Source organism: Microcaecilia unicolor, chromosome 1 (assembly GCF_901765095.1).
Source record: "Microcaecilia unicolor chromosome 1, aMicUni1.1, whole genome shotgun sequence".
NCBI lineage: Eukaryota > Metazoa > Chordata > Amphibia > Gymnophiona > Siphonopidae > Microcaecilia > Microcaecilia unicolor.
The window spans coordinates 146,419,857-146,447,352 of NC_044031.1; the positions used below are offsets into that span (position 1 = coordinate 146,419,857).

The 27,496-nt window shown below is 42.8% G+C and overlaps 1 protein-coding gene across 1 annotated transcript in view; it reads right to left on the minus strand.

Annotated features, from left to right (window-relative positions):
* The window catches only part of THSD7A (thrombospondin type 1 domain containing 7A), a 510,747-nt gene that overhangs the window by 211,036 nt on the left and 272,215 nt on the right, over positions 1 to 27,496 (minus strand). Inside the window, 3 exon segments of the mRNA XM_030201155.1 lie at positions 2,251 to 2,442; positions 17,895 to 18,098; positions 21,870 to 22,025. Of these exon segments, the coding sequence (XP_030057015.1) occupies positions 2,251 to 2,442; positions 17,895 to 18,098; positions 21,870 to 22,025 (552 nt within the window).

The following is a 27,496-nucleotide window of genomic DNA, read 5'->3' on the forward strand; positions in this document are numbered from 1 at the left end:
GTGCCTGCGTTGGGCCGGCGGTAGCTTCAAATTAGAGCATGGTATGCCCACATTGGGCTTACCGCCACTTTGTAAAAGGGTCCCTTTACTAGCCAGGAGCCATTTCTGGCTGGTTAAATCATGTTGAATGTCGACCCGTCAGAGTCTAAGAAAAGGGAGGATATAGAGACTGGAGGGAAGCATAATCGGGAGGAATTAGAGGGGAGAGATTGATGCCTGCTGGGATACAGACAGGTAGGCAGGCATCAGGAGAAAGTTGCAATGGTAGCTTGTATGTGGAAGAGACAGCAGGAGAAAGAAAACAGGACAGATGGTTCTACCTCAAAAAGTAAATCTTGCAACACAGCAACAAGACACATGTTAAGTACAGCACCTCTCTGTGGAAGTTCTGTATGACATAGAGGGGCATAATCGAATGGGGCGCCCAAGTTTTCATGAGGGCGTCCTCGCAGGATGGCCCCGCAAAGGGGCAGGGAAACCCATATTTTTGAAACAAGCTGGGCTTCCATCTTTCGTTTTGATAATACGGTCGGGGACGCCCAAATCTCAACATTTAGGTTGACCTTAGAGATGGTCAACCTAAATGTTGAGATGGTTTTGGCTACATTTAGCTGCTGAAACATGTTGGTGACTGCAAGTTTATGCTCTGTACACTGGGAAGAAGCAGCAGACTGAGTTGCCATTGCCCATACCATGATACCTCGGCACTGTGTTTCCTAAGGCCAGCTGTGGAACTGAAGTAGTCTCTGAGCATCCATATGAAATCTGCCCATGCTATGCCCACACTCCATCTTATATTCACTTACTGGGAAAAGATATGCCATTATTGTCAAAATGCACATTTAAGCCTGTTGGTATTTTGTAAGAGACCATTTACATGCAACATACACATCTATGCATCAGCATTTACACATGAATGTTTAGTGTTTCAAAATATAGATGTGTAAATGCTGATACCTCCCAGCTAGATACAGAGCTCACAGTCATGCAATGCTGTCAATTTTGTGGGGTTGAATATTCTTATTTCCTCCTGTAGAACAGAGCACAAAATGAGATGTGCCCAGGAGCAGGTGTAAATCCTGATAATGATCATTGTTGCATGATTCTGAACTCTGTATCTAATTGGCAGAACATAGATATCTAGGTTTCCAAAATGCATGTTATGAAATGTGCTAACATTTGGGGGTCCTTTTACTAAGATGCGCTAAAAAATGGCCTGCGGTAGTGTAGGCACGTGTTTTGGGCACACGTCGATCCATTTTTCAGCGTCCCTGTAAAAAAGGCCTTTTTAAAATTTTTGCCGAAAATGGACGTGTAGCAAAATCAATTTTGGGTCTGTGACCTTACCGCCAGCCATTGACCTAGCGGTAACTGGGCAGTAATGACCTACGTGCATCAAATGCCACTTGGCACGCATCCGACACGCGTGTCCGAAAATAAAAATTATTTTTCAGCCTCACGTATAGGGCACACACCAAAAATGAAATTACCGCAAAAGCCACGCAGTAGTCGGGCGGTAACTCCATTTTGGCATGTGCTGGGCGCACATAGATACTTACACGGCTTAGTAAAAGGGTCCCTTAGATGTGTATGTTTCCTAGCTGCCTCCGTGTATGTTTTAGACAATGACAATTGCAAAATTGGTGCTGCTGACGCATGTAACTGGCACATACATGTCCATTCCTTAAGTCATTTAGAAAAGGCTTTAAGTCGGCATATATCACCGGAATTTGACATGCCTCAGCCTGGACATCTCAGTTCCTATTTGTACTGTCTGTTCTTTCTGAAACCTGCTTATTATGTTTGTGTGCTACTTCATGATAATACAAATTAAAATGAAATAACATATTCTAAAAGAAAGCAATGCTTAATATGAAAACAAACTGCAATGAACATTTTTCTACTGCACAAGCCTACTAACTTCTACAGCCTTAAAACTATATCAAAATTTGAGATCTATGTATGGAGCATACAATACATTGCAATAACAGGTAGAAATGTCCTGCAATGACATCATAGTACATCATTTCCCAAACAATAGAACATTTTAGTCAGTTTTTGGTATTTTCTAACACCTTTTAATCTCACAATACTTCTGTGTTGATTTTTTAAAAAGCTATATGACTCTAATGCAGGTGAGAAATAATAAATTAGCAGTTATAAAGCAGTATGTCTTGTAACTATTTAATTATACTAAACAGAAATGTTTTATGGTAGAGTGCGAAGACTATGGATGAAATGTGACCTTACCTTCACCAGCATATGCAAGAATGGAACGCGCTCGCATTTGTCTTCCTTCTGTAGTTTTGCCTGAGCAGGTGTGTGAGCAGGAGGACCACTGAGACCACATGCTGAGAACACAATCTTTTGGGCAGGGAACCTCACATACAATTGGGACTGGGTAGATAGCATCTCTGCACAGCTGTCTGTCAACCTCTTCTCCTGGGAAAAGAAAAGGTCAGTGGCAGTGTATCACTACTGAATTAATGTAGAATGAGCAATCAAGCGAAGATGGGTACATGAGCAAATTAGATTACGCTTGTCCAAAAAGAAAGTAAAACTGGTTATCAATCATTTTAATGACAATCAGTAATCAAGTTGTTTAGCACAATTTTAAATCTATCACAGTAATTTATTTGGCTATGGGTCTTCTTCTCATTTTACTGTGGAGGATGCTAGGGCCCCCCTTTACTAAGACGCGCTCACGTTTTTAGTGTGCGCTAAAATTGTGGGTGCGCTAAATGTTAGAGATGCCAATGCATTCCTATGGGCGTCTCTAACATTTAGCGCACCCACAATTTTAGCGCACGCTAAAAACGTGAGCGCGTCTTAGTAAAAGGGGGCCTAAGTGTTTTCAATGGCCAAACAAAACATAAATGTGAAAGATTGTGAACAGTGAACTAGATCTGCCGAATCACCAGCCCATATGATCCTTTCCATTAAATTTGAAGTAGAAATCTTCTCTTCAATTTTAATGGAAGCGTAATTGTGACAAGTAAGGGACATTAAAAAAATCTTGAACACAAATGTCTTGTTTTCCTTAGGTTGCAGTTGACAATGATGGGAAGGAGAACAGAATCAGGAAGTGAACAAGTGTTAGCTAGTTTTAAAATTGATTCCTGTTTGTTTTACCTGTTATTGGTTTGCTGTACGTTTCCATCTGTTTTATATGGTTCACTGTTCAACTGTGACAATAAAACCTGTTAGATTATGGGCTCTGATGTCTTGGACTGACTAAGAATCATAGTGGTTTGTGTGTTGGGTCTGTGGGTGCTTTCCAGGAACTGTGGTACCCTGAGAATGTGGCCCCAGTGTCCTAGAAATCACTGGGGAATAACTTAGGGGTGGGGAACCTGCCCAGAGGCAAGTGGAACCTAGTGCATGGGGGTGGAGGCTTGACTAGAATAGAGCACATGCACAGGTGCAGACAGGCCTGAGCAGTGCTGAGGATAAATCCTCCAGGTGGCTGCAGGGTTAGACCCCGGTGGGTACTAGGTGTTCCGTGACAGACATGTCCTCTTTTTTGGTGGCAGCGTGGTAGGACTGTCAGGCTCAGTGCATGGGTGAGGGTCACTATCCACTGAGTGGTTTAGAGTTTTTACCTGTAACCTCCAGATACAGAGCAAAGTGAACAAGTACAGCATTAATATGGTCCCTTCCTTGTTCAGTTTTCCTTTTTTTTTTTTTTTTTTGGTAGTGTTAGGAGATTAGCAGCATGCTGATTTATTTTATTTGTTACATTTGTATCCCACATTTTCCCACTTATTTGCAGGCTCAATGTAGCTTACATAATACCATTCGCCATGTCCGGTAGATAACAAATACAAGGTGATGTGGTCGAATAAGATTCATGAGTTTCGGACGCAGTGGGGATAGAAGAGAGGAAGGGTTGTGTGGTGCCCATTACGAGCTGTGGCCTTGCCATGCCGCAGAGCTCCGGCACCCATGCCGGGTCGGCAGGATATGCCCTTCCAAACAGGCAGGTCCCTACTGATGATGACTGGTAGCATTCCTCAAACACTGGATTTGCCTGACCTAACACAAGAGCCTTAGAGGGGAGGAGTTGCAGGACTGGTCGGTGCAGAGTTCTCATGGGGGGAGATCAGACTCCTTGTGGGTAGAGACCCATGAGTTGGCAGGGCCAGATGCCATACCCACTGATCAGGCAGATCTAGATGGTAAAGCAACAGTGGATAGACCAGCTGCAGCAAGAGGAACAGGAACAGCAATAGTGGTTAGACCAGCTGCAGCATGAGGAGCGTGAGTGGGAATTCCAGCTGCAGAAAATGAAGTTGGAGATGGGAATGACTCATATGCAAAGCTCCAGCCCAATCCCTGTGCCAAGGCCAGAGGTAGGATCCACAGGTCAGATCAGGCCCAACCTGTTTGCGCAGTTTAATGATATCCAAGGTGACATAGATGGATATCTAACTGCCTTTGAAAAAAGTTGTCACCTCAATGACAGTCCTCAGAAAGACTGGCTGCACTATCTGAGTGGAAAGCTCACTGGTAGAGCACTTGAGACACTCCAAGAACTGTCCATGGAGACGTGCTCCCAGTTTGAGGAGGTGTGCAAAGCTTTGTTAAACCGTTATGCCATTACTCACGCGATCAACAGACTAAAGTTTAGGACTTTGCAAAAGAGGGCAGAACTTAAAGACTGGGGTTTAAAGGAGGAATTGTAGGTTATTGATAGGCAGAAAAAAAAAAGAAAAGAGAAAGCAACTTTATCAACTAGTCTTTATTCCCTTTTCTCCCTAGTTTTAAAACTTGAACTTTGTACCACAGCATTAATAGATAGCTTCTAACAGGCACAGCAGGACTTAGTTCAGTCTTTATTTTCACCCCCTCCTCAGCTCCCACTCACCACTAGAGCAACTCTTTATTTATAGTCATTATTCTAATTAGGATAACAAGAGGATTTTTTTCATTAGAGTTTTAATTACATCTTTATTAGTTTTAATTACATTTAATTAGTTTTGGGGAAGCAAACACTAAATAAATTACACATTATAACACATAATCTTAAGGCTCTTTATATTCATTTAATATCCCTAGTACTTGAAGAAGTTTTAATTAAACAACTATAATACTACGATGTAGACAGCAGTTCAGCAGTGAAAGGAGTGCTATCTAGTCTTTTGCACCAAGTGTCACATATATGATTATCTCCCAGTTGGTGAGAGGTTATATGTGTATGCTCGATGCAATGAGCTCCTAGCGCTTAGAGAACGGATCTGTTCTCTTGATGCTAGAGTAGCAGACTTGGAGGAGCTGAGGGAGACAGAGGTACATAAAGGTGGCCTACAGGGATGTTGTAGAGAAGTTCCACCTCAAGTCTGGCAGCCCCTGTGCTGTCTTGGAGGAGGGAGGCTTCTTAAATGGAGAACATTACCCTGGTGAAGTTAGAAATTATCTTGTAGACAGGACCAGTCCACCAGGGGATGCAATATCCTCTCATACTGAGGATGTGTCTCCAGGAGCTTCTGCCCAGAAGGTAAGGGTTAGGATGGCTGTTGTAGTTGGTGATTCGATTATTATGTAGATAGATGGGTGGATGTGAGGATCGCCTGGTTATTTGCCTGCCTGGTGCAAATGTGCAGTTCTCATGCATCACCTAGATAGGATTTTACATAGTGCTGGGGAGGACCCGGCTGTCTTGGAACATGTAGGTGCCAATGATATAGGAAAATGTGGGAGAGAGGTTCTGGAAGCCAAATTTAGGCTCCAAGTAGAAAGCTGAAATCGAGATCCTCCAGGGTAGCATTTTCAGAAATGTTCCCCGTTCCACGTGCAGGTCCCGACAGGCAGTGCTCTGGAGTCTCAATGCACTGATGAGACGATGGTGCAGGGAGGAGGATTTTAGATTTGTTAGGAACTGGGCACCATTCTGGGGAAGGGGAAGCCTATTCCAAAAGGATGGGCTCCACCTTAATCAGGTTAGGGCCAGGCTGCTGGCATTGACATTTAAAAAGGAGATAGCGCAGCTTTTAAATGAGAAATTCAGGGAAGGCTGACAGCCACTCAAAAGTGCATGGTTCGGAATAAGGTATCTTTTAAAGGTATCACCAAAACAGGGAAGATAGGGCATCCTGATAGCGAAGTTGCAGTAGAAAGCATAATAGAACAGGAGTCTTTAAATAAAAAGCAGATAGATTTTCAAGATTCACATTATTACTGTCTATTGCTGAGCAAGATAACTGTTGAGCAAGATGTAAATAAGAGTAACAAACATTGGGCACTGTTTATTAAGCTGCATTATAGATGCGTTAGTGTTTTTAATGTGCTTTAACCATGTACACACGTTAACTCGTAAATAATCCACTTAATACTACGGCGGTTACCACTAACAAGAGTAATCCCCCATCAGCAAACAACCTTGCGAAATACTTTAAAGAGAAAATCACAAAGCTACGAACTATGATACCCAACAACACAACTGACTATGCAAACCTCCTTGAGTGTCTAGACCCAATACACGGGGAATATCCGGCAGATAGATCATGGACTGAATTTAATTCACTATCGATAGAAAAGATCTCCCAACCACTCAAAAAATACGCCAAATCACAATGTAAACTAGACACATGTCCTAGCAACCTCATAAGATCCGCTCTGCAACAATTCTTAACAGACCTCACAGAATACCTAAATTACATGCTACAAAAGGGTTTCTTCCCAAAAGACTGAGGAAATATACTACACACACCGTTACCTAAAGACGCAAAGAAAAGCACAAGTGACATAACCAACTACTGCCCAGTAGCATCTATCCCACTAATAACCAAACTTATGGAAGGAGTAGTGATGGAACAGCTCACCAACCATCTAAACAAACACTCAATTTTACACGAATCTCAATCAGGATTTCAATCCAACTACAGCACAGAAACAGTACTAGTGACTCTAATGAATAAGTTTAAACAAACAATCGCAAAAGGCAATAATATACTTCTCTTACAATTTGATACGTCCAGTGCCTTCGATATGGTCAACCATGGAATTTTACTACACATCCTGGAATACTTTGGAATTGGAGGAAACGTCCTCAATTGGTTTAAAGGATTCCTGACATCAAGATCATACCAAGTAACAACTAACACAGAGACATCGTCCCCATGGATACATGAATGCGGTGTACCACAAGGATCCCCCCTTTCACCAACCCTCTTCAATCTAATGATGACACCCCTAGCCAAGCTATTAGATAACCAACAGCTCAACCCATATATATATACAGACGATGTCACGATCTACATCCCATTTAAACAAGACCTAAAAGAAATTACTAACAAAATTAACCAAAGCTTCATTTCAACTGAAACTCAACGCAGAAAAAACACAATGCCTTATAATCACCTCACAACACAATACACACAAATTTGACACCATAACCACCCCAAACGTTACCCTCCCCGAATCAGACAACTTGAAAATTCTGGGAGTCACCATTGATCGAAATCTCACACTTGAAAACCATGTGAAGAATACAACTAAGAAAGTGTTCCAGACCATCAAAAAACTTCAAACAGCCTAAAACACCGCAGTCAGACTCATATTTGGGAAAACAAAATATGAAAGCACTAAACCCCTAAGAAAGAAACTACACTGGCTACCACTGAAAGAACGAACAACATTCAAAATCTGCACAATTATTCATAAAATCATTTACGGAGATGCCCCGACCTACATGCTAGGCCTCGTAGACCTGCCACCCAGAAATGCTAAGAGATCCACCCACACCATTCTTAACTTACACTTCCCCAACTGCAAAGGAATAAAATACAAACTAACATACGCGTCTAGCTTTTCTTATACAAGCATGCAGGAGTGGCCTAATGGTTAGGGTGGTGGACTCTGGGCCTGGGGAACTGAGTTCAATTCTCACTTCAGGCACAGGCAGCTCCTTGTGACTCTGGGCAAGTCACTTAACCTTCCATTGCCCCAGGTACAAAGAAGTACCTGTATACAATATGTAAGCTGCATTGAGCCTGCCATGAGTAGGAAAGCATGGGGTACAAATGTAACAAAAAAACCTCTCTTCCAATAAACCTAAGAACAATCAAAGTACTGACCAATTTCTGCAAATCCCTGAAGACATACCTCTTTAGCAAAGCCTACCATGAAAACCCTTAACTAACAACAACACAATACCTAACCAAAATGGCACAGAATGTATTTTCCAATAATGACTTGTTCAAACCTACCTGTATTTCTCTACCTCTATGTAATACCAATTGTTTTCTTTAACCTGGTATAGGTATGCTATAACAGGTCTCTGTAAGCCACATTGAGCCTGCAAATAGGTGGGAAAATGTGGGATACAAGTGCAATAAATAATAAATAATAATAATAACTGTGTAAGCGCCTACAATATCCCTATAGGCACCCACTTGGTTAGTGCTCACGCTAATTGTAGGCATGTTAAAAATGCTAACGCGCCTTAGTAAACAGGGCCCATAATCTGAAATATCTATATGTGAATGCCAGAAGCCTAAGAAATAAAATGGGACAGATACAATATATTGTATTAAATAAAAAAATAGATATAATAGGCATTTCTGAGACCTGGTGGAAGGAGAATAACCAGTGTGACACTGTCATACCAGGATACAAATTATATCGTACTGATGAGGTGGATCAAATTGGTGGAGGGGTAGTATTGTATGTTAAGGAGGGCCTTGAATCAAATAGATTGAAAATTCTGCAGGAAACAAAACACATCTTGGAATCCCTATGGATTGAAATTCCATGTGTAAAGGGGTAAAGGATAGTGATAGGCGTGTACTACCATCCACCTGGCCAAGATACACAGATGTAGAAATGTTACAGGAAATTAGGGACACTAACAAACTGGGCAACACAATAATAATGGGCGACTTCAATTACCCTGATATTAACTGGATAAATGTAACATCAGTGCATGATAGAGAGGTAAAATTCCTTGATGGAATCAAGAACTGTTTTATGGAGCAGCTGGTTCAGGAGCCAACAAGAGGAGGAACAATTCTAGCCCTTGTCCTTAGTGGAGCGAATGATCTGGTGCAGGAGGTAATGATCATCTGATCATGTTATGATAACAGTGATCATAACATGATCAGATTTGATATAAGCTCTGGAGTAAGTACACATAGGAAATCCAATACGTTAGCATTTAACTTTCAAAAAGGAGACTCACCAATAACTCAAAATTCTGTATATACATCAAAAAGGAGAAAATGTTTGCTAAACCCAATATCAAAAACAGTGCCTGTTGTTTAGGTAGAAAAAATTTAAGCACTACCCTCCAGGTGCTTTAAACAGAAATTACATTTCCTCAGCACTGTTTTGATCTTTCATAAGCACAATAAGATGTAAAACAGTACCCCCAGACAGACAGGATTCTGTTTTTCTGCTCAATAAGTTTCATTGTGGGTCAATACAGGACAAAAAGGGGCAGTTATATCAGCATTTATTGCTTTCATGCTGCAGTTGCTTTTCCATTTAGTTCTTCTGAAAGGAGGAGCACCGTCTTGGAAATCCTATTAGTAGAATGCTGGGAATACTGGCAGCTTTCCCAAGAAGCGATCTTTACATCATTATACATTTTCTTATGATTAACATTTTCTATTGGCAACGAGTGTATTCTAATCCTGCACATACTCCATCTCCAAATGCATTTAACAAATTAGAACAGAAGGTTCACTGGCTTGTGATCAGTGGTAATGGTTTGCTGGCTCACCCCAGAAGTAACTTTAGTTTTGGTTTATTTATTCCTTTAATTGAAATCAACATGTCACTCTTCCAGGCCCACCGCAGGGATTTCATGAAACACTGCAGTGTATTTAAATGAACACACCAAATGAAGTTACATCATCTCATCAAGATATAGAAACATTTATAGTTCTAAAGGACAGACTTCAAGCTGTTGCAAAATTGTGTTTGGAAAGTGAAGATACAAGTAGATTAAACTGAAATAAAAATATTATTGTGAAAGGAAACATATTAATCAGTAACTTGCCATGGCCTTGTGGTGATGGTGCGTTTTTGGGACATCCACAGGCAACTATACATAAGCAAATAAAAAAATAAAAAATATATATTGGGGGGGGGGGGGGGGTCAGAAATTTCTCTTATTTGGGTGTTGGTTCATTTTACATTATTTAGTTCTTTTATTTCACTTGATATACTCCACATCGCCCAGTGGCATCACAGTGGTTTACAATAAAAAGCTCAAAGGAGCAAAGGAATCAGAGATAGAAGGTACAGAAGAAGAGAATGAGTAAAGGAGGGATCAGGGATCAGAGGGCAGTAGTCAAGGTAGAAAATGGAAATCATGAAGGTAAAGTTTGGTTAAAGAGTCAGGATTTGATAAGCTTCTTGAAGGTGAAGTATGAGGTTTCAGTTTTAATATGAGGTTGTAAGGAATTCCAAAGCTTTGGACCAATGTAGGAAAAAGTAGAGGCACAAGTGCTTTCAAGACGTAAAACTCAAGGTGGGGTAAGGAGAGACTGCTCAGACAATCATTGGGAACGTGAGGAGCAATATGGAATCAGTAACCTAGAGATGTAGTCAGGAACAGCTGGGAGGGAACCTTTGTATATCAACAGAAGAAGGTTGTAGGTGATTTGCTAGGAGATTGGCAGCCAGCGTTCTGGTATCAAAAGGAAAGTGACGTGATCAAATTTACTGGCATTATGTAAAGGTTTGACCACTGTTGATTGCACTAGCTGTAGACACTTCAGGGAGAACAATGGCAGACCAGTAAATAAAGCATTACAATAGTCTAAGTGAGTAATGACTAAGGAAAGGAGAAGGATATGAATGCTTGAGGGAAAAAGATAAAGTTTCACTGAATGGCTTTTCTGTAAGGCAAAAAAAAAGTGATTGAATAGTTTTACAGATGTGCTCATTGAAGGAGAGTTTGGAGTAAAAAATGACCACTAGTATTTGCAGTTGCTTAGCAAAACTCATAGCATGACCCTGGAGAATCAGTGGTGATGGAATGGGACAATATGGATTTGGAAAATGAATTGCTTTGGTTTTTGAAACATTCCAAGCAAGCCTGCAACTACCTAACCAAATGGCAGCATTCTCCAGGCAAGAGTTTAGAATGGAAGAATATTTGGAAAAGGAAGTGTATTAGTACAAAATTTGGATATCGTCCATGTAACAGAATAGGTTGCAGCCTTTAGACTGTATGAGTAGCATCGGAGGAGATATAAATATATTAAAAAGAAAGGAAGCAAGAATAGACTCCTGAGAAACCCCTAAACTGTAGGATACATATCTGAGGAGAGGTGACCCGAGATCAGTTGATAGAAGCGCTGGTGAAGATACAAAACAAACCAAGGGGCCCTTTAACTAAGCCGTGTAAGTGTCTATCCTGTTTATTTTCGAAGGAGAAGGCTGGCCATCTTCCAACACAAATCGGGAGATGGCCGGCCATCTCCTAAACCAGGCCAAAATGGTATAATCGAAAGCCGATTTTGGCCGACTTCAACTACTTTCCGTCGCAGGGCCGGGGAAAGTTAAAGGGGCGTGTCAGCAGGGTACCGAAAGAGGGACGGGGGCGTGGTTAAGAGATGGCCGGCTTCGGCCGATAATGGAAAAAAGAAGGCCGGCTCTGACGAGCACTTGGCCGGCTTTACTTGGTCCATTTATTTTTAGGACCAAGCCTCAAAAAAATGCCCCAACTGGCCAGATGACCACATCCACTCTTTGCCTATGCCATAGCCCCTGAGGGAAAACTTTTGAAAAATGCAGTAACATGTGGTTTAATGTGCAGAGACAGACAAACTACCACTGTTGTGTGATAGCCTGTTTCCACACCTTAACCTTGAGTTAAGGGCTTAACACCCTTTAGTAAAATGGCCCCTAAGTTTGTATCTGAGGCAACGGAGGGTTAGGTGAGGTGCCCAAGATCCACTTAATCCCACACACAGGATGCCTCTGGGGACACATATGCATGGACTACATAAAAGAACACATGCTCTTGTTGGAATGCATACATTAAACACTAAGAAATTGACTTGTTTAAATCAATGTTTCCCTAGTCAGTCCTGGAATACCCCCTTGCCAATCAGGATTTCAGAATATCCACAAAGAATATGCATGAAAAAGATTTACATACAATTCAGGCAGTGTGTGCAAATCTATTTCATGCATATTCATTGTGGATAGCCTGAAAACCTAACTGGCAAGGGGGTAATCGAGGACTGACTCGGGAACAACTGGTTTAAATCAGTTGTGCAGGGCTAACCATGGATATTCAGCGGCACTTGTGCTATGCAATGTTACTATTCCTTCTTCAATTTCAGAGTGGGTTACATAAAAGCTTGAAAATAATACATAGCACACACATCTCAACTTAAGTATTGCCATACTGTGACTGCTTTGAGTTAGAGGCCATGGATTTGAATATGGTCACTTCACGTGCTTGCAAACTTTGTGGGGGCCTCTCATCCTGCTAGAATTGTGTACTGCAAGTTGAAGTGAACGGGAAGCCGGACTTCGGTAGTGTGAGGACTCTCCATTGCATGCAAACCTCTCTCATGAATATTCATTGTGGATATCTTGACAATCTGACTGGCTGGGGTGCCTCCAGGACCAGGTGTGGGAACCAATTGCTTATAGAATTCATTTTAAATTGTTATTTTTTTTTTTAATGAGTTTTTATTGTCACCAATACGATACATAGTCACATCCACCATGTTGCGGGTGATATCAAAAGTAATTCAATACAGTATATATCCCAAACCTCATCCAGTATTAAACAAAAATCCTAATGGTTTTTAAGACTTTACATACGGTAATTCAGTCCCTGCCTATTTTAAGAAGGTCTTGAGGTGTTATAAGCCTATGCAAGCATTATGCTCTGAGGGTACACAGCGATTGATTGTTCCATCATTGAGGTGTTTGCATTTTTCTGTTACATGCAAAGGCAGCATTATCTTATGTGAGCCTTATTGGGTGGAATGAATTACCCTTGAGGTTTCGTTTGTTGCAGAAGCTTGATATTTTTAAGAAACAGTTTGTCCTGTCATAAAATGAAAATGTATGCTTCCATGTTTCTGAAGTAGTACACATTGCCTATCAATGAAATTCTAAGAAGATATTTCATGTATACAGTAGGAACTGGGTTCAGTAAATGGTGCTCAAATTTGGCTGTCAGAAAAAGCAGCACCGAGCACTACTCTATAAAAAATGCTTCAAATTGAGCGATCTTTAGAATAACGCTTAGAGGCCATTTCCTTGCCCAAATTTGGGCACCAGTATGTAGACCAGTTGAAACCTGGTGTAAATGCCGACACCCAACTCTTGGCATTTGGGCGTGGGAATGGCGTATCCTATAACTCCGCAATCAAATTTTTGGAACACCCCTACCATGCACATGGGGTTATACAATAGCATGCAGGAAGATGCACACATAAAATCTAATTACTGCTAATTAACTACCATAAGGGACACCCATGGTGTAGACTATGAGTATTTAACTTGACAGAGTATGCAGGCACCTTTGGAGTTAATTATGTATCCTGTTAGCTTGTTGCTGGGAGGGAAAGGTGAAAAGGATTGGAAGGTAGTATCAGCAGACTGGGTTTGGCATGAGAGGAGCTGGGAGCTTGGGATTGCTGGATTTATGAGAGGAGTAGGGAATTTATCTGTGTGGTGTTGGGGTTTTGGTGGGTTTTGTATTGAGAGGGAAGGGTATGGAGGGCTTCAGGCCATTGTAGGGTCAGAGGAGTAACCTAGTGGTTAGTGCAGTGGGCTGTGCACCATCAGACCCAGGATCATGTTCCACTTAAACTCTTTTTGTCTAGCTGTGTGGCAACTTTTTTTTTTTTTTTGGGGGGGGGGGGGTTAGTTTTTCAGGGTTTTATTTAGTACCTGGTATTTGCTGTGTGATTCGGGTTTCTCCCGCGTTGGCTCCTCCATTGTGTGACAGTATAGGGTACCCAGGTTGCTGGTTTTCTATCTGAGCAGCAGGTACTGTGATGTATGCAAAGGAATAGCCTAGCTGCAATTGTATGACACAGCAGGGATCCTAAAGTTACTGGTTAAAGTCCCAGTGCAGCTTTTTCCTGTGCTGTCATGGTTCTCACTGTCTCTCGAGTTGTTTCTGGTGGCTCCTTGCGCTGGTGCTTTCCTAAGCTAGTGGACTGTGCTGCTGTGAGGGATTCCAGGTAGGCTGCCTTCCTTCTGGTGTTCCAGTGGAATTTTTCCTTTGGCCTGTTGTAGTCTTGTAAGATGGCCTGTAAGATGGGTGAGTCAAAACCCTGTATGTACCTGGGCTTGATTCGTTAAGGTGATTGATGCTTATAGGGTTTATGGGGGTTGGGTGTAATTAAATTATGACACCCAACTCTAGAAGAGTTTGAAAAAAGGTAAGTGTGGGGCTGTAGGGAAGTTGATTTGTGGCTCTCAGAAATGACTCAAGGAAGGCAGCATCCCTTTTGGGCCACTCCATTTAAAGGTACATCCTTTCTCTCAGGGATGGATGTCGTTCTCAGTATCTATGGATTTGGGAGAGCTACAGCATTATAGGCGGCTAGAAGTGCGTATAGAGGAGGGAGTGTGGATGGTCCAAAAGTCAGGGCTGGGCCAAGTAATTGCTATGTTGCCAGACAACGCCGGTGTTAGACATGCTGAGTTCCAGGGCATAGTTTAAGGAGGAGGCTCCCAATCCCCTCTCCTTCCTGCCCCCTCCCTCAATTTGCCCACCCTTCATTAGTACCACACATAAAACAACCTTAAACTATTTCTTCACACACAAAACACAGACAGTCATTCACAAAATACAGAACAAGGGTTCACAGATTAGAAATATGTACATCAAAACAAAACTGGGAACCCAAACAAGTTAAACTCGGCAAGTACTTCAACACTGGAGAAATAAAAATAGAAATGCACTTCATTTTGTACTGAACACAATCAATGGCATAACCATGAGGGGAGGGGAAGGGAGATGACTTCCCCCCCAACTTAAGATCTTCCTTGACGGGGCTCCCCAAACCTCAACAGCTGATGACCAACTCCTTTCCCTCCACAGGTCCAGCAACCAGAACTCTCCGAGCTCATTTTTCACACATTCATGAAACCTGAACATGAGTGGTGGTGGTGGTGGGGGGGCAGTTGCAATTTGGGGATACTGCCACCATCTGCAGAGCTTGGAGATTTCTGGTTGCTGACTGGAGGAGGAGGTTGGCGGTGCTTGGGGGGATCCCTGCCAGATCAAGTATTTATATTTTGCATTTGGGTGGGGAGAGACTTTGGTACCCACCCATTTGGGCTCAAGCTCCCTCCTTGTCCCAAAACTAGCCATCTGGCTATGCCACAGAATACAATACGAAAACCATCTGTGATGCATGTACCCCAAAGCTAACACAATCCAGTTAATAAATTCAAAATATAAGACACTTTTTCTACCTTTATTGTCTGGGCATTTTGGGGCCCTTTTACTAAGCTGCATAGGTGCCTATGAGCGTCCTATGAGAGTCAATTTTGAACTACCGCCTGGTTACCACGTGCTCTGGGCAGTAATTTCATTTTTTATGCACGTTCACTAATCATGCTGAAAAATTTCCAGCGCGTGGTGCTAACCAGGTGGTAATTGGCATTGTACACACGTGAAACCTTACTGCTAGGTTAATGGGTTGTGGTAAGATCTCAGGCCCAAAATGGATGCGTGACAATTTTCATTTTGTCGCACATTCATTTTCGGTCAAAAAAAGGCCTTTTTTGCAGGTGCACTGAAAAATGAACCTGTGCACTTCCAATACATGTGTCTACACCAGGGCAGGCCATTTTTTGGCACACCTTAGTAAAAGGACCCCTTTATTTTTCCATCATCTTTGTTTCAGTTTCTCTTTTTCTGCTTTCTTGTATGTCTTTTGCTAATTCCCTTTCCAGTGTCCGCTGTCTATTTTCATTTTCTCCTCTCTTTCCATTCTCTCACTACACCTGTCTCTAACATATTGATTTTTCCCTTTCAGCATTTCCTCCTTTTTTTTCCCTTTTCTGCCTCTGTCCACTCAAATTTTACTCTCTCTCTAACCCTTCTTCTTTTTGATTTTCAGCTACCTATCAATTTTCCATCTCATCTCAATCCCTAGCTCTCCCATTTCCCATCTCACTCCTTTCCCAGCATTCTATTTCCTTCCATCTACTCCCCATTACCACATTTCTACCTCTGTACTGACTATTCACCTCTCATTCATCTTCTAGCCACCACTCCGCTTTGACTTCTCCTACATGGTACCATTTCCTGAATTTCCTCTCCCTCTCTCCACTCTTGCAGCCCACTCCAGTCTCATTGCCTGACATCATCCTGTCCCTTTCCCTCCACCTCTAGCATCTTTCTCTCCAATCTCTTTTCCCTCCAGCTCCCCCCCCCCATGGTCCAACATTACTCCCTCTCTTTTCTGTTCTTCTTCCCTGCCCTCTTGATGTAGCATCTCTTTCCTCCCTCCATCCCACTGTTCAGCATCTATCCCACCTTTCCTCCCCCAGAATCAACATTTCTCCCTCTCTCTTCCCTCCCTCCCAGTTCCAGCTTCTTTCTCTTTTTCCAGAATGACCTCTCCATCCATCATCTCTCCCTCCTTCCCCACCACCCTGGATCTTCTATCTCTCCCTTTCTCTTCAAAACTGCCTTCCCATCCAATATCACTTTGTTCCTCCTTCCACACCACCCCCAGATCCACCACCTCTTCTTTTCTGTTCCCATATGCCCTCCCATCCAGTATCTCTATCCCCCTCCCTCCACACCCTGGTCTAACTGCCCTTCCTTTCTCTTGCCTCTCTCCATCCTACTGTCCACCATCTCTCTTCTTCTCTTCTGTTTCCAAGTCCATTATTCCTTTCCCTTTACCTCTCTCCCCACCCTCATTTCAGCTTCTCCCTCTCTCTTTGAATCCTTCCTCCGTGGTTTAGCACAAAAACAGCTGCCCCATGGCGACCCGGTGGGCCAGCATGCCTTCCCCTTCTCTACACATCTGTCCAGTGTCTCTTTCACCTTCCTGGTCTAACTTTAAAATGTTTTTTTCTAAGCAGAGGGTTTCCGGTGTGGGATCGATTCAAACAAGCTGCCCTTGGTCTCCTTGGAACTGTTCCTCTGCTACGGTCTGCCCCACCTCTGACACAACTTACTGTTTCTGCCTGAGCAGATCACAGTGGCAGAGGGAGAGTGCCAAGGAGGCCAAAGGTAGTATTTTGAATCCTCCCACACTAGAAACCCTTTGTTTAGGAAAAAAAAAATTTTTAAGTGAGGCCGGGAAGGTGAGGAAGATGTCAGACTGGGGGTGGGGGGGAGTAGAGAGAAGGGGAAGACATGATGGCCCAACGTCAGCCCTGGTGCCAGATTACAGAACTAGTTCTGACTCAACTGGAAGTCCATATGAAACAGGAGGAGATGTTGAGTGAAAATCTCCCCTCCCCCCCAAAAAAATTTTGAAGACTCCTGATGTAGGCCCTTTAGCTGAAACATGGCCTGAGCTGAGTTACGTGAAGACTTGCAATAATGGACTTTGAAGCACCTTGTTGTCCTTTGTTGTCTCCACTGCTTCTTTTGCTTTGATCTTGTTGTGGAGGACTGTTCATCTGTGTGGATTTTTCTCTAATTTGGGCACCATATATAGAATCCAGTAGTTGGTACATATGGAGAAGATAATAAACATTTTAAATTTTCTTTTTATGACCAATTATATTTTTTTTGGGGGGGGGGGGGGGTAATGATTTCCTTCAGCTACAAATAAAGTAAATCATATGCACTTTTCAGAAATAATTATTAGAAAATACCATTTGATAATCAGAAAATAAAGTTAACTTGTAAGGAAAAGTTTCAACATCCTATCGTAGAAAATGGGTGTGGTCCAATTTGCTTTTTTTTTTTTTTTTTACTATTTAAATCTTACCATCACTGTTGATGCAGATAACCACTGGAACTTGTGTGCCAGTGCTGCACTGGTTTCCATTATCAGGTATACATGCTTCCATTTTTACTACTCGCCAATCATAGCAGGATGGCTCCTCACATGGGATGGCTTCAATCAGGTTAGGGCAGTTTCCAGTCCCTCCAGTAGGCTCATTTGTAATGTAACGTTTTCTTAGTTTAAAACCTGTGTGTGATAATAAGTAAAGCTAAAATAGCGTTCAATTAATAGCAAAAAGGCCCTTTCCTGCACTAGCCCAAAGGTCAAATAGGCAATTTAAAAAATAGTACGGGAGGGGTAGACAATAATATGGGCAGTCACAATCTGGGACATTTGGGCACAATTCAGATGATTCTTAGGTAGTGTAATCAAAAAGTAATTACAATAATCTGGCTTGGTGAGGAGTATCACTATATTTGTATCTGGTCCGTATCCACAAAAGTAACAAAACAGAGCATGAAAGAAATCAAAGAACTATGGGGTCCTATTACTAAAATGCATTACATTTTTTAGCACAAGAAATTAATGTGTGATAACTGTAAATTAGGACCAAAATCTATAAATGGTGCACAAATTTGGATGTGATACAAATTAGCGCTGATCACTATTCTTTAAATGGTGCAATAGAATAGCGTTTTGCTGGGATCTGTGCCCAATGTTGGGCATGAGGATTTACACCACCTGAAACCTAAATTAGCTGCAGATCTCCCTTATTCTGTAATACTGTGCACAAATTCTAGGAATGCCCTGATCCACCCATGCCCCTCCTATGGCCATGCCCCTTGAATCCTGGCACCTAAAAATAGGCACATAAATTTAACTTAATAACAATTAGCACCAATATTTGATTATTAGCGCCAAGTTTTCAGCACTAATTGGCTTATGTCAATTAAATTGTGTGCGCAAATTAGGTGAGTGCCCAAATTAGCACATGCAATTTTGAATACCATATATAGAATTAGTGTGGTAATGAGGCACCTATTAGAGTGGTGTCCGGCATTTTTATTGCGGGTCGTATGTTAAAATATCCATTAGTGTGTGGTATTGTAGTTGCAATTAGCACAGATACATGTGGAGGGGCATAATCGAAGAGGACACCCAAGTTTTGCTGAGGACGTCCTCACAAACCATTCCGGTGGAAGAGCAGGGAAATCCTTATTATTGAAACAAGATGGACGTCCATCTTTCGTTTTGATAATATGGTTGGGGCGCCCAAATCTTGACATTTAGGTCGTCCTTAGAGATGGTCATCCCTAGACTTGGTCATTTCTGATTTTTGGCGATAATGGAAACCAAGGACGCCCATCTCAGAAATGACCAAATGCAAGCCCTTTGGTCATGGGAGGAGCCAGCATTCATAGTGCACTGGTCCCCCTCACATGCGAGGACACCAACCAAGCACCCTAGGGGGCACTGCAGTGGACTTCAGAAATTGCTCCCAGGAACAGAGCTCCCTTACCTTGTGTGCAGAGCCCCCCCAAAAAACCCAAAACCCACTACCCACCACTGTACACCACTACCATAGCCCTTACGGGTGAAGGGGGCACCTAGATGTGGGTACAGTGGGTTTTGGAGGACTCACATTTACCACCACAAGTGTAACAGGTAGGGGGGGATGGGCCTGGGTCCGCCTGCCTGAAGTGCACTGCTCCCACTAAAACTGCTCCAGGGACCTGCATACTGCTGTGATGGACCTGAGTATGACATTTGAGGCTGGCACAAAAGATTTTTAAAGAGGTTTTTGAGGGTGGGAGGGGTTAGTGACCACTGGGGGAGTAAGGGCAGGTCATCCCCGATTCTCTCCGGTGGTCAGTTCTGGTCAGTTCGGGCACCTTTTTGTGGCTTGGTCGTAAGAAAAACAGGACCAGGTAAAGTCGTCCAAGTGCTTGTCAGGGACGACCTTTTTTTTCCATTATGGGTCGAGGATGTCCATGCAGTGGCGTTCCTAGGGGGGCTGACACCCGGGGCGGATCGCTGATGTGCCCCGCCCCCCCCAGTGAAAGGACACCCCCACCCCGGCGAAAGAACCCCCCCAGGTGCACACCACTGGGGGGGGGTGCCGCGCGCCCCGGAACAGGTTACTTCTTGTTCTGGGGCAGAGGGAGCATGGAAACGAACGAAGCTGACCGGCGTGTGGCACCCCCCCCCCCAGCGGCGTACACCCGGGGCGGACCACCCCCACCGCCCCCCCTTGGTACGCCAGTGTCCATGTGTTAGGCACGCCCAAGTCCCACCTTCGCTACGCCTCCGACACGCCCCCATGAACTTTGGTCATCCTCACGATGGAAAGCAGTTGGGGATGCCCAAAATCGGCTTTCGAATATGACAATTTGGGCGACCCTGTGAGAAGGGTGCCCATCTTCCGATTTGTGTTGAAAGATGGGCGTTCTTCTCTTTCGAAAATAAGCCTGTTAGAGTCACCCATGTTAACTGCAAAATTGTAAGCACCAGCTACAGATGTACTTGGGGGCTTGGGCCTCCCCCAAGTTGGATCCGGGGCCCCTGGTTTGACTGGTGGGGGTCCCCAATCCCTGCCAGCTGAAGACTTTCTCCAGCGCTGTTCTCTTCACATTGCCTGCCCTGCTTCCTCTCACATCATGTGCATGCTCAGTTTTTGTGAAACTGTGCATACACAACACTTCACTCATGCTCAGTTTCACTAAAACTGAGCATGCTCATGATGTGAGGGGAAGCAGGCCAGGTAACGCACAGAGAACAGTGCTGGAGAAAGGCTTCAGCTGGCGGGGGTTGGGGACCTCCGACAGCCAAGGTATGTGGGATTGCAGTTGGGGGTGTGTGTGCACCAATTCATGCATTTAAGAAGGCGGTTCTGCAAAAGGCGCAGAACTTGGCACCAAGAAATGAGCACCAGAAGCAATAGTGCTAAGTGGTATTCTATAACAGCAAGTATGTGGTTGCATTCTGTTGTACACTAATGTTTCAAAAAATAAAAACTTACACAAAGCATGTTTTCTGCATAACTGTTAAAACTTGACCAATTTGGGCTACATCATCCAGAACAAATTTGTAATCAGTCTACACTCACGCCAGCCACCTCACCTAAATGACATCACCTCCACCTAGAGATTATTGTCATGATACGCACAGATACCATTTAGCTTTAAACATAAACAGTTACCATGGTTTTCAGTCAGAAGGATCTGATCCTTACAAAAAAAAATGTATCTGGAGAAAAGTTATGGTTCCCATAGACTGGTGCAAAGAGTTTCCAGAAAAGGGGTAGAAGAGGGTAAGCATAGAATATGTTTTGAAGAAATTGCAAGAAATGAGCAGAACTGACCACCAGGCAGGAAGAGGCAGGGCTCGATCAGTTCTGTCTGAAGAAAACATTGTGACAGTTGAAGAACCAGATAGTAAAGTGATGTCATTTAGGTGAGGTGGGCAGCGTGAGTGTAGGCTTATTTTACATTTATTCAAGATGATATATCCCAAATTTTATTGAAATTGGTCAAGTGTTGATAGAGTCATGCAGAAATCAAGCTTTGTATAGTTTTTCCCCCCTTGAAACAAGGGGGGGGGGGGGGGGGAGATATGCACCAATATGTAGCCATGAACACTTACACCATGTCAATGGTAGGCATAAATGTTTGTAGCTATCTTGCAGAATTTTTGCACAAAACTTACACTATAAACTACATGTGAATTTGTTGATCCCACCCATTGCCTGCCCATGCTCTACACTCTTGTAAACCCTCATGCACATAAACGGGAACAGCAATGCTCAGTGGTGGTAACTTGGCCGTTATGAAATGGTTATGTTATGGTGCTCTTTGGACATTTCCCACAATCATCCGTTAAGAAATTATCGTTCACATTGTCTTTCCCTTCTTGCTATTTCAGATTGTTTCTTTTTGATTTTTTTTGTCAAAATCAACCTTAAGCTTCTTTTAACTAATATACTTATTTATGTCAGATTACCAATGGTATGTTGCTTACCCTTTTTCCCTTGTTGGTCATCACAGTTCTCATATGTGCAAGGTCCCCAAGCTGACCACGCAGACACGTCACATTCTACTGGACAAGGAATTTGACAGAGCTGAGTGGTGCTGGGTATGGGCAGTGTACAAAGCATTCGATTCACAGGCTTGGATGCTGTTGAAAAGAAAAGAAAGATTTAGGTGAGCCTATGCTACAAAAAAACATAGGGGTTGATATTCAGGGCTATTTAACTGGACAGGAGAGGCTTCTGTCAGGTTAAATAGTGAGGGTCAGGAGCAAATATTTAGTGACACTTCATCTGGGAGTGCCACTAAATATCTGCTCTGACGTTGTGGTACTTTCTGGTAAGTGCTGGGTCAGTGTGGGGTAGGAGGTGGGGGGGAACCCAGAAGTTACCAATATTCAGTGCTGGTACCTGAATTACAGGCTAATAGGATTGCAGAAATAGCTCTCCTAACTTGCCCAAATACCCTTTAATTCTATAATGTTGTGCACCCATTGTTTCCCTTAGCGTGCAAACTTGCATGTACAGGTTACAGAATACTACCCGATATGGGGGAGATTCTATATATGGTGCCTAAAAAATCAGCACAACTAAGTCTATTCTATAATGGGTGCCTAGATTTAGGCACCCGTTATAGAATATGCTTAGTTGATATTTCAACTCCTAAATCTATGTGCATCAATTTGCACCAATGAAAACGTGTCATAAATCCCAGCGTGTAGATTTAGGTGCACTGAGCCATATTCTATAACTAGGCATGCAAATTTTGGAATACCCATGATACACCCATTTCCCTGCCCGTAACTATGTCCCTTTTTGCCTGTGCGCATTCGAAGTTAGGAGCACAGAATACGCTTAGCGACTTGTGCACCTAATTACTAATCGGTCCCAATTAGTGCTCATTATTGCTTAACTGCTGTTATCAGTTCTCATTGTCTTAAGCTTGTTAAATTATTTGCATTGTTATAGTATCCGTGCTGATATCGGTGCCAATCTCTAGGCGCACTAAATAGAATATGGGGTATATGTATAACTTAGTTAAATTAGACACTAATTTCTGTTAATAGGAGTTAAATGGTGCTGACACCCCCCCCCCCCCCCAACATGAAGGCACAGAGGCTGGAGTTCAGGTGGATATCCAGTCCCCTAACCCCCCATAACAAAATAAACTTCCCTGGTGGTCCAAGTGGGCTGCCAAGATAGCCGCTACTCACTCTGGTGGTCTAGCAGCCCTGGGAAGGGCCATGGATCTCCAGCCTCTGTGTTTCACAGGTCCGGGCTTTTCACAGCTCAGATCTGTCAAACAAGTGTGGGAGGATTGTACCTGAGCGCATTGTCAGGCACAATCCTCCCTCACCTTACCCCTATGATCAGAGTTAATAGCATGCTTAAATTTCCATCCTATTAACTCTGATCATAGGGGCGGTATAACCCCATGCTGTTCCAGCACTAATTTTAGAGCACTATTTGGAACAGCGTGGGGCTTCTGATCATCGGCACCAAAGTCAGGATTCTAGAACCTTGGCACGTAATTCCTTTAGAACACAATTGCTAGGGAGGTGTGGCTGTGGGAAGGAATGGGCAGGTCAGGGGTGTGTCTATCACTTACATGCACAGGTTATAAAATGCTGTTAGTTAAATAATCAATCAATCAATAAATAAATAAGGGACCATTTTACAAAGCTGCAGCTATTGGGAACATGCCTGGGATAGAATCTCCACAAGTATCACATTCAATATTGTGATCCTCAGATCTTCTACCCTAGACTCCATTATTCTGGAAAAACATAAAGTTATTTCAAATAATGATAGCTTTAGCAAACCATCTCATTGTACTTCATTGGAAAGACAACATGAAATTAAACTTCTTTGAATGGTGGAACCACCTATATTCAGTCAAGAAATATGAAACTGTTGTGCTACGTCTTCAAAATGCTTCTCACATTACGAAAATCTGGACTCCGCTACACAATTATTACATTAATTCTCAACACTCATAACTTCTTAGTCTCTGTTCCCATTAGTCATATATCTAAATTTTAGTTCATTATACAACCTGTATAATTACACCTTATATACAGATCTTATTTTCTATAAACACTAAATGAACTGTTATTAATAGTGATTATTTCCTTCAATTGTATATTTAAGTTGTTTACTTATATTTTAACTTCATTTACATGTTAAAACATAGTTTAGTTATGATGTTTTCACAACATTTTTACTGCTTATTGTTTCCAATCTAAAACTCAATAAAAAGAATTGTAAGAAAAGTGCCTTAGCGCACCCTTATGCAGGATTTTCCTGTGTGCTAAGGCCACTTTTGCCAAGGCTGGAAAATGCTGCCAGAAATTGCCATTAGCACGTGGCTATTAACAAAACTTAGCACATGAGCCCTAACTGCCACCTATTTTGGAGGCGGTAAGGGTTCACACGCTAATTCTGCACTAATCAGTGCATGGTAATGTGACTGGGTTAACTGGTTAGCACAGAAATACCCACTTTGTGCCCCCAGACATGCTGCCTTGATAAAAAAAAAATATTTATTTTATTTTTTAGTGCACCTGTAGCACACGCACATGTCAAAAGTACAACTGGATGTCTCAACATGCCATACAGAATGCAATTTTAAGCAATTTTACTTATTTAGGGACATTTTACTAAACTGTGGTAAGCAGTAATGCATAATTACTGCAGTTTAGTAAATGGTCCCTAAATAAATAAATAACAGCAGTTAAGTGCAAGCATTTACTCCAACACTCAAATGATGACACACTAGTATTCTATAACGGCAATTACTCAAATGACGACAAGCTAGTATTCTATAATGGCAATTACACATGCAATTGCTATTACAGAATTCACATTAAGGGGTTCTTTTATTAAGCCATGGTAGCGTTTTTAGCTTGCAGTAGAAATCAGCTGGCGGTAAATGCTGAGATGGCCATAGGAATATAATGGGCATCTCGGCGTTGTATATTACTTCCTATACTAGGCCTGTAATATGGCCCAGCTAGCCCTCAGTTTTCCTAGCCTTGCTGTTATCAACATATTTTTAGTTTCTTCCTGCAGCTGCATGTAAGCTGCAGTGCTTTCTCAATAAATGGAAAGTACATGTTACATGTCAAGGTGACAGGAGGAACTGAGGTTACAGTGGTGGAAATAAGTATTTGATCCCTTGCTGATTTTGTAAGTTTGCCCACTGACAAAGACATGAGCAGCCCATAATTGAAGGGTAGGTTATTGGTAACAGTGAGAGATAGCACATCACAAATTAAATCCGGAAAATCACATTGTGGAAAGTATATGAATTTATTTGCATTCTGCAGAGGGAAATAAGTATTTGATCCCCCACCAACCAGTAAGAGATCTGGCCCCTACAGACCAGGTAGATGCTCCAAATCAACTCGTTACCTGCATGACAGACAGCTGTCGGCAATGGTCACCTGTATGAAAGACACCTGTCCACAGACTCAGTGAATCAGTCAGACTCTAACCTCTACAAAATGGCCAAGAGCAAGGAGCTGTCTAAGGATGTCAGGGACAAGATCATACACCTGCACAAGGCTGGAATGGGCTACAAAACCATCAGTAAGACGCTGGGCGAGAAGGAGACAACTGTTGGTGCCATAGTAAGAAAATGGAAGAAGTACAAAATGACTGTCAATCGACAAAGATCTGGGGCTCCACGCAAAATCTCACCTCGTGGGGTATCCTTGATCATGAGGAAGGTTAGAAATCAGCCTACAACTACAAGGGGGGAACTTGTCAATGATCTCAAGGCAGCTGGGACCACTGTCACCACGAAAACCATTGGTAACACATTACGACATAACGGATTGCAATCCTGCAGTGCCCGCAAGGTCCCCCTGCTCCGGAAGGCACATGTGACGGCCCGTCTGAAGTTTGCCAGTGAACACCTGGATGATGCCGAGAGTGATTGGGAGAAGGTGCTGTGGTCAGATGAGACAAAAATTGAGCTCTTTGGCATGAACTCAACTCGCCGTGTTTGGAGGAAGAGAAATGCTGCCTATGACCCAAAGAACACCGTCCCCACTGTCAAGCATGGAGGTGGAAATGTTATGTTTTGGGGGTGTTTCTCTGCTAAGGGCACAGGACTACTTCACCGCATCAATGGGAGAATGGATGGGGCCATGTACCGTACAATTCTGAGTGACAACCTCCTTCCCTCCGCCAGGGCCTTAAAAATGGGTCGTGGCTGGGTCTTCCAGCACGACAATGACCCAAAACATACAGCCAAGGCAACAAAGGAGTGGCTCAGGAAGAAGCACATTAGGGTCATGGAGTGGCCTAGCCAGTCACCAGACCTTAATCCCATTGAAAACTTATGGAGGGAGCTGAAGCTGCGAGTTGCCAAGCGACAGCCCAGAACTCTTAATGATTTAGAGATGATCTGCAAAGAGGAGTGGACCAAAATTCCTCCTGACATGTGTGCAAACCTCATCATCAACTACAGAAGACGTCTGACCGCTGTGCTTGCCAACAAGGGTTTTGCCACCAAGTGTTAGGTCTTGTTTGCCAGAGGGATTAAATACTTATTTCCCTCTGCAGAATGCAAATAAATTCATATACTTTCCACAATGTGATTTTCCGGATTTAATTTGTGATGTGCTATCTCTCACTGTTACTAATAACCTACCCTTCAATTATGGGCTGCTCATGTCTTTGTCAGTGGGCAAACTTACAAAATCAGCAAGGGATCAAATACTTATTTCCACCACTGTATGTGGCCCACATATGGCAGACATGGATATAACCTTGATGGTAAAGAGAGACTGAGAACCCTCCAAAGAAGGAGTTGTTCCTGTCAGATAGAAGGACACCAGGTGTTTTATAATATCTACTTGCTTGCTATATGGTTTTGGCACGCTGTGAGCACGCGTTACGGATAAGGAATTAGCCAATTGCCAGAAAAGTGTGCATGTGAACACATGTAGTATATCACTATATTGTGTGATGGAAGGAAACAGGAAAATCCGTATATGACAATGTTAGTTTAGGAGAAATCACATGATTTGGGAGAAACAAAACTTACAACAGTATATATGGATGGCTAAGAAAGTTTTTGCTGAGCAGTTTTGTTTTTCAGTCTGTACATCTGGCTACTGGGTGACAACCTGCTCCAGAGAGAACAATTATTTTGTATTGGCTTAGTGAGATACCGATAATGATTTTTTTTACTGGTTGCGCCTATATCTAAGTCTTATTGACTCTCTTATTCCAGCCACTAGGAGGGGGATAATCGAACAGGGGCACCTATCTCTAAGGGCGCCCATCTCTAAGGATGGCCCTGTAAAGGGGTGGGGCAACATGTATTATCAAAACAAGATGGATGTCCATCTTTTGTTTCGATAATACAGTTGGGGACGCCCAAATAATGAAATTTAGGTCGACCTTAGAGATGGTCGCCCCGGTTTTCGGCGATAATGGAAAGCGAGGATGCCCATCTCAAAAACGACCACATTCAAGCCATTTGGTAGTGGGGGGAGCCAGCATTTTTAGTGCACAGGTCCCACTAACTGAATGGAAAAAGCCCTTCCCTTACCGATGTGGAAAGGAATGGGCATGCATAAAGGAAATTGCATGCAAATGAGCTGCT